Genomic DNA, 19,707 nt, shown 5'->3' with positions numbered 1-19,707 from the left:
TTTACATGTGGGGTGTGAAATGTAACATGTCAATGACTAACCTGATGTAGCGCCGTGAGGCCGTCTACGTTTGCTGTGTTGATGTCTGCGCCCATTTTCAGCAGCCTCTGGACCTCGTCCTTGTCGCCGGACGTGCATGCCGCCAAAAATACTATCCCCGAAGAGAACTGAATCCTCGAAGCGCGCTTCGGCGTCGGCGACTGCTTGTTGGTGTCGGATTCCTCCCATCTCTTCAACTGCTCGGCCCTCTTGAAAAGGGCTGATGACGATCTCGGATCCGTCATTTTAACTGATTTCGGTAGCACTTGACACACAATATGGTCCCTATGAACACTTTTCACGCAGCATAGATTATGTTTTTATTACATATAGTACACAAACGCCGAGTCCATAACTTAATTGCCAAAAAAGGAAACATGAAAGAAGAAACGTTCCTGGGAGATTGATACTAAAACAGCTTTCATGCGATCATTGTTCGGAACACTTGTTGATTTATTCGACTATCCAACCATCCATCTAACGTTTAAACATGACATAACCAATAAGCTACACTTTTAGCGTGGCAGCCATTACGAGAATAAATTTTACAGCCAACTAAACTACCCACTGAACGTAAAAAGTAAAACTAGGCTGAGAATGACGGGATGAAGAAAACACCTAGCGTCACCTAGCGGAAGGATTTATCAGAATTTAGTGTTGCCAGGTTAATTTCACTACACATATTGTCTATGTTCTGGTTCCAAAGAAAACACACCGTGTTCTATAATAAAACACCCCGACAAAGATTTTTTAGTTTTATTTTTTATAATAGTTTACTGATCTTTTAGTCATGCTTAAAAAATCTAAATAGCGATGTAGACACATCGAACAACTTATTTTCATGTCATTGTGAACTGCTTCCATTTAGTAAGTCCAAAGAGTAGAGTACCCTATATAGGAAAGTAAGCCTTAATAAATCGTGTCTTAATGATCATAATATGAATAATAAATTGGAATAAAACATTATCCGTAATAATATAAGTTCATTTCATACAAATTATTAAATAAAATTATGTATCGAATGAAGTATTTAATACAAATAAATAATAGTAATCTTATTGCATTCTAAATATATAAAATATTCCAATACAATAATTTAATGTATGTTTTACAATACAATAGAGCATTGTTATTGTAGCAATAAGTTAACAGTACTATTATCTACATACATATAGAGTAGAAAGTTTAAAGAGGGTCATATTCATGATAATTCATCATGATAGGTGATTAAATAAAATTACAAATGAAAAAATATGAATAAAATATGTACTAAGAAATAAATTAACGGGTTGCACTTGGAAGTACCGGAATAAGTGAAAACTTTCGAAACCTAAGCTGAACAATACAATACCTATAATAAATAAATCATGAAACTGACACTCATTGACATAATCTTTTTTATGCGACACCAGATATTATCTTGACTTTTCAGTTTGGAATGTCGTCTTACGAATTTTTGATCAGTAAAAAGTACAAACAAAACAGACAAAAAGTACACAATGCCTCTAAAGATTTCTCACTTTGAAAATCTTCATTAAAATGAAAAATCTCAACCCCAAAATAATATGATGCAAGTAAAGTATATTTTTAAGCACTGCATTCGCTTGTTTTGCCACGTTATTAATCAATTGATATTAATCTAATCTATCAAAATTTAATATCATATTATTATTATTAAATATGTAGGGCGTGAAAGAACACACTTCTGAAATATTTCTTGTTTAAACACATATGCTCAGATAATTGGTATATTTTGTGCTGTAACAATTATGCTTCCTTGCCGTATGTATACTAGTTTAAGATGTTTATATTTACTACTTTATTAACCTATTTTTAATCGCTTCTTTTATAACATACTACCAGTCAAAAAATCAATGGTTTTGAACTTATGTAACGCATCTGTAAGTAACACAATATTATTTTAGTAGCTTAACATGAGAAAATTTAATATACGGAGACAACAAATAAAGTATAAATAGAACTGGCCTAATTTATCCGCTATTATTTTTTATTAACTATATATACTTGACGTATTCACACCATATCATTTTATAGTCTGAATTACTAATAAAAATAAATATATCTTAGTATTGTTACAATTAATTATATTTGGGATACTTTATCGTCCCTATCCTGGCCACCCTAAATTTAATATCTGTTTTAAAATAATATGATTTATGTGTTTTTCATTCAGCAATTATTTAATAAAATATTTATTTACAAGTTTAAATACACTATTTTGTGAAATAAAAGGTTTTTTTTTCTAATATTATGTTGTTTTCAATAATGCATATCATAGACAAGTCTCATATTTTGTAATCTAAAACAAACCTACAAAAACGCTGGATAGCGGCCTCTTGCGGATTAATGCAACATTTTCAGTTTGGTGCCGTCGTAGCCTGCTGCCAGAAATTATTCGGAATTCAAGATGGCCAGGAGGCATGATGGTGCTCTGGACCGTCGTCGTTAATTTTATTTGTTTTGTGTGAAAATAGTGTTTTTTGCGCGATGGCTGACTTAAGTGTTGACGTATCGAAGCTGCCCGATGAAATAAAAGATAAATTGGCGGAGTTGGATTTGGAGTTGTCTGAAGGTAAGTGCACCAAGTCTGCGGTTCTATGAGATCGATATTTGTTAATTTAGACTATTTTTGAGAAGTTAACGCGGTTTTAGCACTGCGTAAATTATTCCGCGATTTACGAGTTTTATGTTATGTACATAGTTTTATATACTTCAAAACAGGCTTAGCTAATATTGACGTAATCAATGACAGCTGATGTGATGTTTTCGGTAAATAATGGTATTACGGTAGAAGTTGCAAAGTTACAATTCTTGTTATTCTGATAATGATATCGAGCGTAGATTCTCACGGTCGAGTTGTTACATGCATTGTCACACATCGTCTGTTAAGGAATGCAGCGTTCTGTGTACGATGCGGTTTCAATGATTCTGTAGGACGCGCTGGACAAGTTAACTCGCCAAATGGAACTTGGGGGTTCGCTCGTCGATGTCTTGCTATCGACGCTCTCATATCATTCACTGCTTCCACAAGTAGCTTCACATTGTCTCCTATAATCCTTGTATAGTTAGTTACGTGCTTATTTAGTCGGAGCGTGCTATGCGTAAGCGTTTGTTGTCACTCCTTTGTGAACAAATCACTCATAAATCATTTGCATAAAACCAACCCATTGGAACCACCATGTGGAATAGTATTAACAACAGTTCAGGTATTTGTTTCGTATTTTTTCTTCCGCTTATATTACATATAGCAAATTAATCTTTTAATGTACTCAAAAAGATTTTTACCTTTTTAACTACTCCAAAATTTTAATTTCATACAAGTTTTATAAACACTTCTTTAAGTATCGTATTTGTCAGCTTAAAATAAACTAAATAAACTATAGAAAACTCTGTTATTATTTTAAATATTCAAAATATTTACATTAATGTGTATTAAGCATTGAAAATTTCGTTCAATGGTTCCTGCCCTGTTAGTTAATACAAATCAAAAATAAACTGATAACAAATTCTTAACATTGTTGTAGTCTGTGTAACAAACTGATAATCCTAAAAAAAAACATTAATTGTTGGCCTGAAATGCATGTATAATTAAACTGAATTAATTACTCAGATGTCCTTAAATGATGTTGTGCTCATCATTCATGTAACTATACAATTTATTATTACTATTATGAGTCACCTCTTCTATTTAATACTTTTTATATAATCCTCTGCATAATAAAGATATACATCTACAGGTTATGTTATCAACAATTACTGTTTTATTCTCATATATTTTTGTTTTTATTACCGTATTTTTCTGTTTTGTTTTATGTAACTATGCATGCTACGCGAACCTTTTTTGTTTGTTTTATTTAATTGGAAAAACGCAAAACATCCGCCCACGCGCACGCTGTTGCTGCTCTGCTGTAAGATTTACTCCTTTTGTTGTATGATAAAACGTAATATGTATTTAACAAATAATACGTTTCAATATCCCTTCCCCCTATTAATTTACCAATCCCAATATACCTAACTCCTAGCTCGCCATTGCGCTTGCGCATTCTAAGAAAACATGGCCACTCGGCTGTTTCTGAAGTACTAGTTTTCATAAAATAAAATCTTAAACAGTTACATGCGTTCACCCACTTTAATATTAAAAGAAACCTTAAATCTGTTTTCAAATAATGCTTATGCCACTCCCACCGTGTCGGATGCGTGGTAGGCCTATAAACCCTATCTACCTGATTTACAAGTCAACTTATTCAACCGCACTTAGGTCGTTTTATTGAGAAAGCATGACGCATCAACACAAACCCGTTTGTCGTCGTGACGAGGAGCGCTCTGACTAAGCCCGCGGCCCCGTGCCGTGGACTTGTGGCTCCAATCGCTTCTCAAACTGCCTAATTAATCGTAAAAAGCGCTTCGAGACTAAGACGGAATATTGCAATAAAGTTGAACAATTCAAAATTGTCTTATTATTTGATCCTTGTACGATATTTTTAAACGCAGTAAAACTTTACTTGCGTGTAACAACATTTAGTATTCATATTTGTGCATTAGGCAATTCAGTACCGACACGAGATTTAGACTAGTTAGTAATTGAAAAGTTCCATTATCCATCTCTTGCATGATCAAATGAGCTTGTTACTATTGAATCATTGTAGCGATTTCCGAATCACAGACGCTTGCATAATTTTAGAGCGATAGTACGATTAGAAATAGGTTAAATAAAATCAATTTATCTGGATTTGTCTAAGTGAAGAACAACCAATAAACAGACTGTACAAATGTTTCGTGTGAGATTAATAGATAACGAAACTTGTACGGTACGTACTATGTATTAAATTTATTTTAAATTAGATCTCCTAAAGATAATACAATAGGTGTCTCGAACCTCTGATCTTGCCGTTATAACGATGTTACACAGTGTTCTAAATATATTTTTGGCAATATGCGTGATATAAAACACAGTGGCCGTCACAGCTATATAGGAGCAGTTTAAAACATCTAGGTTGTTAGCTACATACAAGTACACCAATAACATAAATTAAAATTATTTTATCTATCTTTAGTCCTTAGTCATAGCCTAGTCATTACTCAGTCGTGAAGTGCCATATTAATCTTCTAGGTGCGCATGACATGAATCTTCAAATACTCTATTACAGAACTAAGTTTTGCGATGTTACTAGAAAAAATTGTACAAAACGAGAATGTCTCAATACGACTACAAAACTATAAATATTATTAAATTATAAACGTTTACTGGTAAATCAACCTTTATACAAATAGGCAAAGAAAAAACAATTCATTATCTTTTTCCTATTATTTTTATACATATCCATTATATATTTGGGAGCTACTTACGAGCTGTAGAGTTATCAAATATAAATTGGAAACAACAAATTCATGTTGTCTTTATTAAAGAATTTCGATCACAGCGAACACTCGTATCTGTAAGCAGTGTACCCGGAAAATTTAAGTCTGACAGAGAAAGTCATGGTATACAAGGTAAACACAATACATGAATGGACCGCTAGTAATAAAACCACTTTAAACGTAGGTAATTCCTATTAAGTAGTATAATTAGTAGGTAATTATTTTAAACGGATAAGAGCAAGACAATAAGATTTTGTAATAAAGTTCTAACTATAAGTAATGAATGTATAAATCTCATACCTGTTTTTTAATCAGAAGCACTGTAAAACCGTACAAAATGAAAAATTAAGTCTGAAGGCGAGACTATAATGGCCACAAAAAAGGTACACGGAAAATAATCTCGATGCTCTTCCGCGGCTACTCGCGACAACAATACAGCTACTACTTAAAAACGAAATTTTGCACTTGGTTTGTTTTTCGTATAACTATGGCATAAAATGACGTTGTTAATAATCATATTGAAAAAGTTTTAAATGAAATCCGCAGATTCTAGTGAAGCCGTCAGTTTGTTTGAAAGTAAGATTAGCATAGAATGAAGGTGTTAGAGCTTTTCGGCTTACAACGGCACTACGCCACACCTACTTCTATTCTAAAAGCTCTATTCACTCTATTTTACTCGTTTGAATATGTATTAGGACTTTGTGCATAAATAACACGTTCGAAGTTACTCCCTATATTATTAAATTTATCCATCTTTTCCTAGCAAAGAAATTGTCAAATGTTGATCTTTGTTAGACTACACTTTGGATAGATCGATTGTTAATAACGGATGCTAGTCCTCTTGGGCTGTAAGTATAACAACGGGTGAGAGTGGTTTCGTGTTGGTCTCTATTCTCTTTGAAGTTACTTGAAAATATCTGGGCGATAATATGCCTGATTTTTACTTCTTTTGTATAATCACATTAGTTAAAGTTCTCTCTCGTTTTCCAGAAGATGTAGATCTTTTAAAGTGAATCTAATTTAACTTTACATTCTTCGACATCTCGTTAGTTAGATTGATTTCACCACAAGTTTGCCATAACTTAAATTTTTTACCCATAAAACTAAATTGATATTGAAGAAAAACTTGATGACTACGACTGTAAAACTACAAACTCTAAGATTATATTATAAATATTTAAAGAAATAAAGGTATGAAATGTAAGAATAATATGTCTAGTACATATTCAAGTTCAGACTGTCTAAACTTTAGGCTATTTGAAAAAAAATACGAATATTACAAACTTTAAACTAATATCTAATACTAGCTGACCCGGCAAACTTTTTAGCGCCTCAAAATCTCTTTATCAAATATATTTCATATAAAATATAGCCTATGTTTACTCGTGGATAATGTCGCTTTCGAATGTGAAAGAATTTTTAAAATCGGTCCAGTAGTTTTTGAGCTTATTCATTACAACCAAACAAAGAAACAAACTAAGTTTTCCTCTTTATAATGTTAGTATAGATATGTATTTGTCCTGTAAATATTCTGTAACATAATTAAACTTCATAGTATTTATAAAATATGCAGTCGACATATAATATCGAGCTTTAAGAATTTATCTGTGCATAAATAAAATGTGCCATTTCTGAACTAGAAATCCCTTACCTTTGTGCGTCGGAACCGAGCTTTGACAACGGATTCTACGCAAAAGCACATTTCCATTATCAGTGTATTGGAGCAGTAACATTATCGTTATCGATAAATATATTTAAAGGTTTCATACGTAACTCCAGCGTATCCACTTTTATTTATAGCATTACAATTAATTTCTATATAACTTGATAAATTATGATTGAAATTATAAATAAGGGCGAAGCTCTAAATTATAGCTTCGTTATTTATTGCATACCACTGACTCCATTTACAACAGACGAGTGACAAGGAGGACAATAAGTAAACTAAACAGTAAAACTGTATTTACGTTGTGATTACAACTTGCGGCGTGCATTATATAAACAAATATTTTGTTTGTGCGCCTACGTGTTTGATAGTGCGCGTGCGTAAAACATGCGCAAGCGCAATGTCCGTGGACATGAGTAGGAACTACAATAATTGACATCAATTTAATACACCTACTAGCGTTCAGCGTTCGCGTCACTGGTGTTTGAACACTGCTATGAAATGCGAAAGCCAGAAATGTTGCCTTGAAGCTCCGATGTTTCAGCGCGATTTGTACTCGTTGTATGTGATATTTGCTTTTTATTTCAAACGAGCTTACCCCTGGGATTCCAAGCGCGCGCTCTCGTACGTGATTTTAAATTTCCAAGAGGAATCCTAGCTATTTTGTACTTAAAAGTGCCTTATTTCGCTTTAAAGTTTGTAAAATCCGATCAAATTCCTCCTTCAAAATTAGTTCAGCATTTTCTAAGATTGATAAATACCCTTTACTATAATTATATTTGCATTTATTTTAAGATTATACACAGCCACCCCAATTTTGTTTATTTGAATATATATATTTTCGCAAGTATGTTATAAGTACCAGTTTAATCGTATGATATGAGTAGTAACATATTGTTAGATATATTTAGTTTATGTATGTAGTATGACCTAGATTGTTTGCGATGTTTGTTTCTTTCTAGAATATAGTTTTCAATATCTTACAGTCTTTCATAGAAATAAAACAAAGGGGATTGAAATTGAATTTAATACTATGACTGCAAGACCTAGTTTCATATTCGCAACTCAACTTTGCAATGATGGTATATTTATAACGCCACGGTTGGGCATAGATTCAATTTAGAAAGAGTAAGGTTGTTTTATATTTCACAAACTTCATACACCCTTAAGAACATTAAGTAATTTGAGCATACAGGTTTAATTAAATTGCTTGTGGCCTGGCGGCTTGTGTACATTTCAAGCGTCGTACAAAGTTAAGCAACGTCGGGCAGGGTCGGAAGTTGGATGGGTGACCGCTAATGGCTAAGCCACGTTACCTTGCTTTGGACGTTGAGTCAACGGTCCCGGTTGTTGTCATAGGACAGTTGTCAATCTTCGGTTTGGAGACAATCGGCCTGTGTTAGGCACTAACACCCTCGAGGTTTCCCAAAGTTTTAGGAGAGAGTTGGAAGGTGGAAGAACCCTCAGTGGTTAGATTCCGGCGACAACAATGCTTCACCTATTTTTGCCTAATAACAACAGTGTTAACCGCTTCTGCGATCTGGTTTGAAGGGTGTGGTAAGGGATACATACTTTTAGAGGCATCCCAGATTAGTCCTCAGGGGTAACGGCGCATCGGCGGCTGATCCCAGGTAGTAAACTAATCTTATCTGAGGTTGATTACAGATGTTTATGGGCGGCAGTAGCCCCTTACTATCAGGTGGACTGCACGTTCGTCTGCTACTCCTATTTTATAAATAATAGACCCACAGCAGTTAGACAAGGGTTGCGTACATGTATTAACTCGATATCGACACTGTCTTTTAGTAATGTGTAACAGTAGGTACATAATAACAAAAATCAGTGATATTTGACTTGAATAAAATTAAACCAAATGTTCTTTAACTTGTTTCGTGTATCACCCACTTTCAGAACAATATTTTCTCTAACGCCCATCATATGTCGCCTAAAATAAAAATATATTGAACAAAAATAATAAAACAAGTCTGCGAAAAAAGACGCCCCGTAAAGCTAGTGACACCCACGTCTTATTTAGGTTATTTAGTAAAACACACATCAACCACCCCCGAAATCACCGCCCCATTGTAGGCCCGTATCACTCACAAATGGCCTCTATCAAACATTTTGAGAAACTCTCACACATACATGTCCATTAATTCAGTTACGCGATCCATAAAATTTATCGTTTATCGGCCACAGCCCGATTTTCTCTTTGAATTCCAAAAAGCTTTGACTTATTTTTACAAAACTATTCTCTGCTTTTTTTATAGTATCAAAAAAAATTGTGCTCCACCATTGCCCTGTATTGCAGATTATTTACCTTCTGTTGCTCCTGTTTCATTCTGAAATGTATGTGTTATTATCACATTTTTATTTGACTCTACATAATTGCATAAATCTTAATAACCATGAATGTGTTTATTTTTTGTAATTCTTTTTGGGTATTTTTTTTTGTATGTTGCGTTAAAATATCGTAGAAAGAGGTGTACAGGTTAACGGTGGTGATAGAACTTAGTAAAATATCCTTAAAAACCTTACAAACATGGGAGACAGTAGCGCAAAAATAGTGGTAGGTAAATTTCAAACCTTGTTATATAGGCCTTTAAAAATATTAGCATTCCAAGTTATTCTTCCTATTCCTTTGTGACGGTTCAGTCACATAAACAACACTCTCTCCTACGCACAACTGCTAATCTTACGTGAGTGTTCGCTAACAATTTCGCAAGTTCCTAATAAATAATGTTGCGTAAATTGTGGAAGCGTGTTTATTGAAAGCTGTGAATGACAATCTATTGTGAGGTTTCATCTCGCCAAATAAAAGGGCGTAATGAAATAAATAAAGAGAAATCGAAGTCGGAACGTTTTGGAATTTAAATAAAAACTGTAACAATATAGAGTTCTAACTGGATCGACTTATTTGCGCTCATGATTACATACGTGTTTTTCGAGATCCCGTAACTTTGGTCTAATTTACGACGTTTTAGTGTCATCATTTTGGTTTAAATACAATTGTATTACCAAATGAAAAGATTGTTAAGACTGTCAAAGATCATAGACGATCACATCTAAATATTCTAAAAATAATATATTTTTCTAAGGCGATTCTAAATTAAAATGGACTCATAAGTAACAAACAAATTCTTTCGCTTCTTTTAAGCAGTAATGAACATATAAAAGTTTATGCATCGAGGGCTTTAAATCGTATATGCGCTAGCTAATAATATAGGTTACATGACATTATCTAAACTAATGAGCACAAACGCACACTAGCATAACATTAAAGCACACATGCTCCGAATGAGCAGCACAGGTAAATACATCCCGGATCCCGGTATCCGAGTGGGATCTGCATCGCTGCCTTCGGCGTGTAACTGAATTCTTTGTATTCATTGAAACTTCCATTGTATAATTAAATGCTAATTTAAAATGTTGGTTTCTATGGCTAATCAATGTTACGATATTGATTTTTAACTACGCTTTTTAACCGACTGTTTTAATAACATTGAAGTAGCAAACGAGCATGCAGTCCACCTAAATTTAAGTCGCTGCCGTCCCAATCATGCCCAGATAAAATTAATGTCTGTTTGGTAACTAGAGGTTGGTCACAGATGCCTTACTATCCCTGAGGATGAAGTTCGAATGTCTCAAATAAATCGATAAATGGTGGTAAGGTAACCACACAAAACATAGATTATTTGTATCAATATGAAATTTGAATTTTTGGTAGATAAAAATCAGTCAACAAAAAATCATAATTGAAACACACGAGTACTGTATCCCGTCGGCTCTCGTGTGCTTTGCGTTTTACGTTGCGAAGAAAAATCTGCACGTTATAATTATTGTTTACTTCTTTTTTGTACGCGAACGTTTTCTATTTCGATATATGAATATTCTCTTACGAAAACATTTTCATACGAAACACGCAACGTTCAGTATTAACGTAAATGAAATGTTAAAATCATAAACATTAAAAAAGAAAGTTCTATTCTAAAATATTGAGAAAAACTTTCTGTAGACTAATGAAAAAGTGGAAAAAGCCGATATTACCGACTGCTTTAGTTTTATGAAAGTAGTCTTATTTCTTTTTACTGATAAAGTCTCTGTCCTTTTGTCCTATTTCTGTCCAGCCCACGTATATTTTCCGTGTCATTGGAAATATTTCTTATAATAGACCCAGCCATAGATTAGTAAAGATACTTCGCCGCCTTGAAATTGAATGAAGCCATAAAAGGCTTATTAGTAAGTTCATTTTTTTAATTCTTGACAAATAAAAAACATTTTTAGAGAAAATTTACGAATAACTAACTAATACTGCGTAATTTACATAATAAATAAATAATTATTTCAAATATTTTAGGGACATTTTAGCACGGAGACGTGGCAAAACTTTTTTACGCAACAATTTCAATTCTCAAAACTGAGTACATTACATTTTCTTGTTAGGAGTGAGTAATCTTTACTAATCTATGGACCCAGCAAACATCCCTTTGCCACTTCTCCAATTTCCTGTTTTTCTACAAAGCATTAATTATTCAGTGTTTAATGAGTTTACGATGTTCAAGATGACAAACAATATCATGATGGACATTTAGGTCTACCACCAGACAGCGCCGAGATTTTCTAACGTTGAATGAAATATGAATATCTGAAGTAGTTGCGCGTAGGTTTGCTTTGCATAGTTAATATCGACGGGTTTCGTGTCAGTAGGTGTCCCTTGTCAAGCGGCCCACAGCAGCGTTAACCGCAGATAGGGATGCTGATCAAATATAGGACAAGTCTAAATCAATTTTCGAGGAAAATTATTCGATTATTATTAATATTTAACCTTTGTCATCACAATGGTAGAAATCATTAATTCATCGAGTTTTTTTTTTAATTTCTATGACGTTGAATTATGTATACGGTTTTAATCAATCCTAATTTTTATCTTTAGTAAACATAGCAAATTATTTGCGGTACCGGTATAACTGATGTTTAAGATAAGCAGATTATATTAAGATTATGGGACTATAAGGTCGGAAATTTCAATAAGGTGTTCCAGACATTCGTATTTCAGACATTAAAATATCCCTTAAGCTTTATTTTATATCTCAGATGATAAGGATCCTAAATACTCGCCTTTGCTTCATATCTTTGTTTTGTACAAATATTAAATGATGTCATTTGACTATTTTTTGTAGTTTCCTTATCAACATAGCGGTATCTATAATGCTTTGAAATCTTTTACAAATGTAGGGTCGTTCACGGTAACTTTATTAATAGTTCTGTTTTAATTTAATATAGTTAGTTCTGCAGTTTATTTAAAATTGTACTAACTTTCATTCGTAAAACACGTAAGAGTTACTTAGAATTTTAAACCAACGTGAGCTAAAAAATTGTTTGCTCAATGTCTGGAAGCATTATTGATTGGAAATCCATTTCGTATTTCCTGATTGCATTTGAAATCACTTGTTCATTTTGCACTAACGTCGTTAGATTGGCGAGGGTGGGATGTGATCACGGTGTAAGGATACTCGTATTGGAAAATGTTTTAAAACGTTTCACTTTTAATTTAATCAATGGCTTGCTAATACATTAACAATGTCGCTTAATATTATTATATACGAAAAGTGCTTATATGCCTTTGCCTATCGTATAACTAGTGTAGAAAGAAGATATATTTTTATACATAAAATTATTTTTGTTAAAACGTTTTTAATGATTAAATGTTGCAATAATAATAATAATGCAATGGTACATGTCATGCATTCATTTAACATTATCATCTGTAAAGTAAAACAACAATTAAATTGGCCAAATCATTATGAAACGGATGACATAAAATATTTTTAAATGTTATTCGCTCGCGTTACTATTCTTAGTTCTTAGAGTATAAATTTAGTACTTTATCGATACAGGGAAGAGGATTCGAACCGGTTTTGGTGCTACTAATAGGTAACTCAATTCTAGCTGCATATCATAATTTTATCCGCACGCGACTGTACTTTGTTGTTGGTTTATAAATTTAGTATTTCATGTCGATATAGGGAAGAGGATACCAACCGGTTATTGGTGCTACTAATAGGTAACTTAATTCTAGCTGCGCTGGTAATTACGGACTGTGTGGGGCACTAATTGAAGTGCCTCTAGGCTAAAAGGGCCCTCACCATTCTTGCATATTTTCCGGGCGTTGAAGTGTTTAAAGCCCGTTTGTATTTATTTTCAGTTATATTTTTGTTGTATAGTAGGTATGTCCTTTGAAGTGACGTATTTTACGCTTTGATTACATATTTAAGTTATGCGTCCCATGGATGTACAGAACAAAGTTAAGTAATGTTAAAAAAAATTCTGCTTGCTCATCTTAAGGCAATCAAGAAAAAAGTGAAATAAGTTTAAGGAAAATACTAATATACATAACTGTAAAATTTAGGTATATATATTTAAAGCTCGACATGACAAAAGTAAAAATTGCATACGTAGGTAACGTATAAATATGGACGTAATATTTTTATTTGCTTGTTTCACTTATCTAACCTATTTTTTTGGAATTTAAAAAAAATTAAACAGTGTCTCAGTTTAATGAAGTGTCTAGAAATTCAATACAGATACTTTTAGTACTATCTCCAAAGCAGTCATCTTTGACGAAGTCGAGTATTTCTTTAACGTGAAATAAGGTTTCATATTAACGAAATATCAATTATATTGATTGCCAATTTCAGTATATATTATGTGTGTGATTTCTCAGATACAGTCGGTACTGCCCACTATTAACATCTCTATTGACGCAATACTAATCCATCGGGAACTCATGCTAATGTTCCCATTCTCGAGAATGAACAAAAGAGGAGTACATAATGTATACAGATGGCATCGTTTATATAGATTGAGAGTTGTCGTTGGTATAGATTGTTTGTAAATTAAGGAAATAATGCAATGTATATTTGCGTGTAAGTAAATTAGGGATTGATTACTGACTTAGTTAATTAATTTTTGCATTAAGTATTAATATTTTTTGAACAAAAACTTATTGTTACATTATTTTACCTCGCGATTTGTATGATTCAGATTCACTATGTACAAAACTGAATATGAACCAAATAATTTTTGATGGAAGTACCTTTATTAAGCCCACGGGACTAAAGGACTTTAATGGACGCCTCGACGTATGTTATTATCGTCTAAAAACCGAAGTGCTCTCAATTTTCGTTTACGTGGATTATAGTTTTTGATTTTAAATTTTCTGTGGAGTGCGATTATAAACTTTTTATTAAATGTAACATACATACTATGCAACTTTTTTGCTTTAACAATATCAAAGTGAATGAAGCAGTAAAATCGACTTAGAGGTTCAAAAGCTTTTAGTGTGAAAGCTTCGATATTTTTGCGCAAATAACCCACAATTAATTTTGTACGAACGCAATTCTTTATACGAAAAAATTCAAAAAGCCAAAAACTAAAATGATTTTCTATATGTTCTCGCAGTTGACTGCAGTAAACTTAAAATAAAGGATTACTAAACTATTGTAAAATGCGACGTTATTGTAGCATATTCGTTTCACATTGTAATTTAATTGCATTTAATTAATTGCTTAAGACCGTCAACTTAACCTTAATTTACACAATTTCAACTAAAATAACAAAGCACTGTCCACTATTTACTAAATGGTTTTTTTAATAAAAGAATGCCCATTATTGTAACACGTAGAGGCGAGATTAAAAAGCTCTTACAGTTCTTAAAGCAAATAAAACCAAACAAAACGCTTTGAAAATGTGCACTGAGGGAATATTAGGTAGTGAATAGTGTGTAATTTAAACGTATGGCACAGCTGAAAATATGAATAGTTGAAATCAACTGTTAGAGCGATTAGATACGAACACTCGAGTAGTTGACAGTGAGTCAGCGGTTCGCTGCTCGTGTGTTGTTCAGTGATTAACGGGTCGTGTTACCTATTTCACCGTATCTAATTATTATTAATTCATTTAAATTAGTCTTATGTACATAATGTTTATATTCATATATTTCATTTTCTTTTGGATAAAGTGTATGCATTTAATTATAATTCGTTAACGACACCTAGAATTACAAAGACCGATCGCATTGCTCAATACCATTATTTATCAACTCTTTAATAGGAGTTTGGTAGATTAATAGTTAAAAATAAGAACATATAGCAACATTATTATTTTCCTGTTTATTTACTACGTATACAAACATATAGTACATACGCATGAAGCATCAATTGACTCATACACTACTTGAGATTCTCAGAAAATGTTAGATAATAGCAGTCTCAGAAGCTGGTGCCTTTCTAATGTTTTCCGCTTGTTCCAGAGTTCTGTGTACTTTAAACAGGAAAGATCTAACTTAGGAAAGGTGAATTAGAATATTATATCTACCTATATAAAATATTTATTTGGTCTACTAAAGCGCACATATATAGAGATTCTAGCGCCGCTTCTTCTCGATTGGAAAACTCTTTTCGAGGCTATGGCAGATTGGTGACGTTCAAAAAGAGTTGTGAATAAATCAATTTTGTATAAATGAGATTTAAATTTATGATGTCGTTTTAAAAATTAGTGGTTTTGGTTAAAATCCTACACGCTGTTATATTTAGTTGTCACGCTGTCATTATCAACATTATTTATGTAATATCCTATGTGAATGTTCAGTCCCATCTGAGCCGTTTTTAAAGATTAACTCCAATAAACAGTTTCACCCATGACCAAATTTCTTATAAGTACACATTTTTACTTGGATATCGTGCAAATACAGATAAACACTGGTAGATATGATTTTGAAGCATAGTTTCAAATATTCATCAAAGCGTGGCGGTGTGCCACGATGCGAGTTATCGATATTTGAACCGCAACGCGTCAGTTGCACAAATTATGTCGCGTTGTCGGTTAGTTCGTAGCCGAATAAAGGCTGCATGCCAAATCGAACCCGTTTTGCATAATGACAGACGAATATTTACCTCCCGTGTTGTTAGGAAAATTACTTTCTTCCTCTAGGACATGGGTTAGCAAATTCAACGGTTAATTCAATAAGGGGTCAATATTAACGTAAGCACCAGAGAGGGTGGCCTTTGGTTTTCTCCTTTTTAACACGCTTTTATTAGCTTGGGTTGTATGTATGTTACATACAACCCAAGCTATGTATGTACGTAACAGAGTAACGGAATCTGTGAACCCGATTTCTATCCACTTTGAACTTTCAGTTTAATTAAACATTTTGAAGAATTATCAAAAACCGATGACAATACACGTTTTTAATAATTTTGTACCATTGTCCTTATCAACATCCTCAGGATTAACGATTTTCGAGGCCAGATTGTTTAAGCGCCTTAGAGAAAGTTCATCGCAAGTTACTAGATTGCAAATAATTATTTCTTTTTGGTAGTTTTAGTAACTGTTATAGCGTGATTTTTAGTTTAGAAAATAATAATGTTATTTCCCTATAACTCAAATGTTCTGAAACATGTCTATAATGCCCTCGTATAGAATGGTTTTTAGGATTTCGTACTCAAAGGGTACTTATCAACATCCTCTGGATTAACGATTTTCGAGGCGAGATTGTTCAAGCGCCTTAGAGAAAGTTCATCGTAAGTTACTATATTGCAAATAATTATTGCTTTTTAGTTTCAATAACTGTTATAGCGTGATTTTTAGTTTAGAAAATAACAATGTTATTTCCCTATAATTTAAATGTTCTGAAACATATCTATGTTTATAGGGAAATATAGAATATAGATATAACGCCCTCTTGTAGAATGATTTTTAGGGTTCCGTACTCAAAGGGTTAAACGAAACCCTCCGCTGTCTGTACGTGTATCACTGGGCCTTATCTCTTAAACCGTAATAGATAGACACTTGATTTTTTTTTACAAAAGATGCATAATGGTCGCTATAACAACAAATACTAAAAATTAATAAAATAAATAAAGTTCAAAAAAACTAAAAACACGCTTTTATGATAAAATCAACTAAAAAGCAGAAAATAATTTTCAATCTAAGAATCAATTACGGAACAGCAAATGGTATAATTGTGAAAAAAGCGTGGGGTGCTTATCGAAAACTGACAAATGGAGCACCCCACGCTTTTTCACGCATAAACAAATTCTAATTTTAATGTAAGAAGATGATGGAGAAAATTTTGCGTACTTTTGCTGACAAGAAGTAGGGCTAAAAGAAATTCGTCTTATATAATACTTTAATCCCTCCTAAACAATAATATTAATATGGTTGTGATAATTTCAGGACTGTTCGATAACGTAATGTTGAGCTTAAGATCAAGTTCTCTCGTCGGATCAAGTTACAACGTAACGCTATCTACCGTATAATAGGTACGAATGAAGTTATATAACATTGACTTGTTGTTTTTATTATAGTTGTTTAGTGTAACGAAGTTCAATGTTATGATAGTTTTGTTAATATGTTCGCAGATATCATCGACCTTTTTTAGAAATTACATTTTTTGACAAGGGGTCCTTCCCCTTCTTTTCTGGATATCTTCAAAAGATATCCAGAATCTACCGTGGTTATGTCAGTAGGCTTATTGAAATAAATTTGCCTGATATCAAGACTAAAAATTATTTAAAAGAATTGCTTATAACCTTTTTCCTATCACTAACGTTGTTAACGTTAAGATCTATGCCGGTACGCCACAAGTGACTTCCGGTCATCGTTCAAACGAGAACAAAGTAATTTTTCTATAAAAGCATATGATGTAATGGGCACAATAAGCACTTCAAAATATGATTGAAACAATTTTCCCGATTGCTAACATTGGCAGTCATGAGATCCATCTTATAGCTTTGTGATCTGCCATCTAACGTCTTGATGTCTTACTTGAACTTATTCAAACACAAGTTTTGTTGTCTGTCCAATCGCAAACTTTAAGCCAAATCACCGGTTACGGCACCATGCTTAAGGTTCAGTATTCATGAAGCTATCTTCAGCAGACCCGGCGAGACACCGCTGACACGAATAGAATATCAAAAGTCGGTAAAAGACGGTTTCCATTTCTGTAGTTCCGCTGCAACTGCGGGAAACTGATATCGATCTAGTTCCATCAGTTTCTGATGCGCCAAGTTTGCAAGTGTTTCTATACCCACCGCAGCACCGTAACTGAACAAAACTACAGTCTCATGAGATTTGAAATAGAAGAGCTATTCCATGACCGCGTCCGGAGGCGCCTGAAAACCTCTCGTGAATTCGCACTCTAAAGAAGAAATAACAACCATTGCTTAAGGCAGATATAGATCTGGCGTGAGTACAGTCGCTTTCGAACCATGATTATAAATTTCCGCCACTTTTATATTATTAGGGTTATTTTGTAGGCTCTTACGCCTAATATCCATCCATTTTCACGGCGTAATTCAAGGACGTATTCAATAGAAGTGCACATTCAGAATTAAATAGCACAGCTTACGTACACGCACGCTGCCTCTGTATACCAAAGCCTCAATACGAGGTTTATTTCCCCAACCTTCAGAGTAGAGTTGAAAAGATTGTAATTTTCTTGCAAAGCGTATTAATATCAACCACATGCACTACCCACTAATAATACCGCAAAGGCTTAGTAAACGTGTGGTAGTTGGATAAGAAAGAGAGGTACTCATTTTCTGTTTTTAATCTTTTACGGCAAGATTAACTGGAGCTTAATGTATTAAGCCTATGACAAATGCATAATACTGTTGTTGAGTATGTTTTAGACTTATTTTGGATCGTAATTAAGAGCATCCTCTCCTTTTAACACGTTTTATTAGTTCGTTTTTTTGTTCACTGTAACGTAGTAACTAGTACGGACGCTCGCCTTGTTCTTGTACAATATTAAATATTATACTCTAGTTTCCAACTTGAATATTTTCCGGTCCACGCTTGCAGTTTTTTAACTTTAAGTCTACTTTGTGAAGAACTTTGCCAAAGACTTCCTATAACTTTTTGTCTATTTAAATTTATATAGTTAAGTCTTTCGAATATAATGTGTTTCTGAGAGTGAAAAAATGTGCAATGTTGAATTTTAGAAGTCTTTGGATTCTGTGGTTTCGGATTTGATTTCATGGAACGAAGATTTGGGTATGTCTCACTAACGTTGATCTGCACTCTGTAATGAGGAAAAATTATATAGTGTGCGTGGAACCATAATACAGGACATGTAAAGACGAAAGTATTTGACTCAGGGCTACGTGTATGCTTAAATACGTTATGGTTCCTACTTTTCTGAGAACATTATAAGAAAAGATAATTTGAAAATGACAGGTTAAAAGACGCTTTCTCGAAACAGTATACTCATTTATTGTGATAAAATATTTAGCCCCTGTTCTATATCTAAAGGAAGGAATAATAAATATATTCGTATCCATAATAAAGCACAAACATCGGAAGGCTTTATACAATTTATTGAATTATAGGTACCGACTGAAACTTTAATGAAGCATAATGGAATAGTCCAATACCGCTTATTAGAACAATTTTGCGGCTGAAAGCTGTCTTCAACCGTTCCCTGACATTTTCCATTTCTATTAACAAAGAAAATTTGGTCTACACAGGTTGCATAATGTTGAACATTTATTATGAATACATTCATATACCTATAGTGGTTGTGCATGCAGCGATAGCCCAGTGATTCGAAATTCAACCTC

At 33.3% G+C, this 19,707-nt stretch overlaps 2 protein-coding genes across 15 annotated transcripts in view; one reads left to right on the top strand and one right to left on the bottom strand.

Moving 5' to 3' along the window:
• Mbs (Myosin binding subunit) overlaps window positions 1–677 on the bottom strand; it is a 58,627-nt gene extending 57,950 nt beyond the window's left edge. For all 10 annotated transcript variants that reach the window (XM_073074719.1, XM_073074720.1, XM_073074722.1 and 7 more), the window contains exon 1: window positions 42–677. In XM_073074719.1, coding sequence (XP_072930820.1) covers window positions 42–284 — 243 coding nt within the window. In that variant the 5' untranslated portion in view covers window positions 285–677. The remainder of the gene's footprint in view (window positions 1–41) is intronic.
• Window positions 678–2,422: 1,745 nt separating this feature from the next.
• The window catches only part of DIP2 (disco-interacting protein 2), an 86,482-nt gene continuing 69,197 nt past the window's right edge, over window positions 2,423–19,707 (top strand). For all 5 annotated transcript variants that reach the window (XM_073074711.1, XM_073074710.1, XM_073074708.1 and 2 more), the window contains exon 1: window positions 2,423–2,632. In XM_073074711.1, the coding sequence (XP_072930812.1) occupies window positions 2,548–2,632 (85 nt within the window). In that variant the 5' untranslated portion in view covers window positions 2,423–2,547. The remainder of the gene's footprint in view (window positions 2,633–19,707) is intronic.

The sequence above is a fragment of the Epargyreus clarus genome, unplaced genomic scaffold, assembly GCF_041222505.1.
Source record: "Epargyreus clarus isolate Ecla_fem2 unplaced genomic scaffold, WU_Ecla_fem_2.2 ptg000007l, whole genome shotgun sequence".
In the NCBI taxonomy this organism is placed as follows: Eukaryota; Metazoa; Arthropoda; class Insecta; order Lepidoptera; family Hesperiidae; genus Epargyreus; species Epargyreus clarus.
The sequence above is the reverse complement of the archived record's forward strand: the minus strand, read 5'-3'. Positions and strand labels throughout refer to the sequence as shown.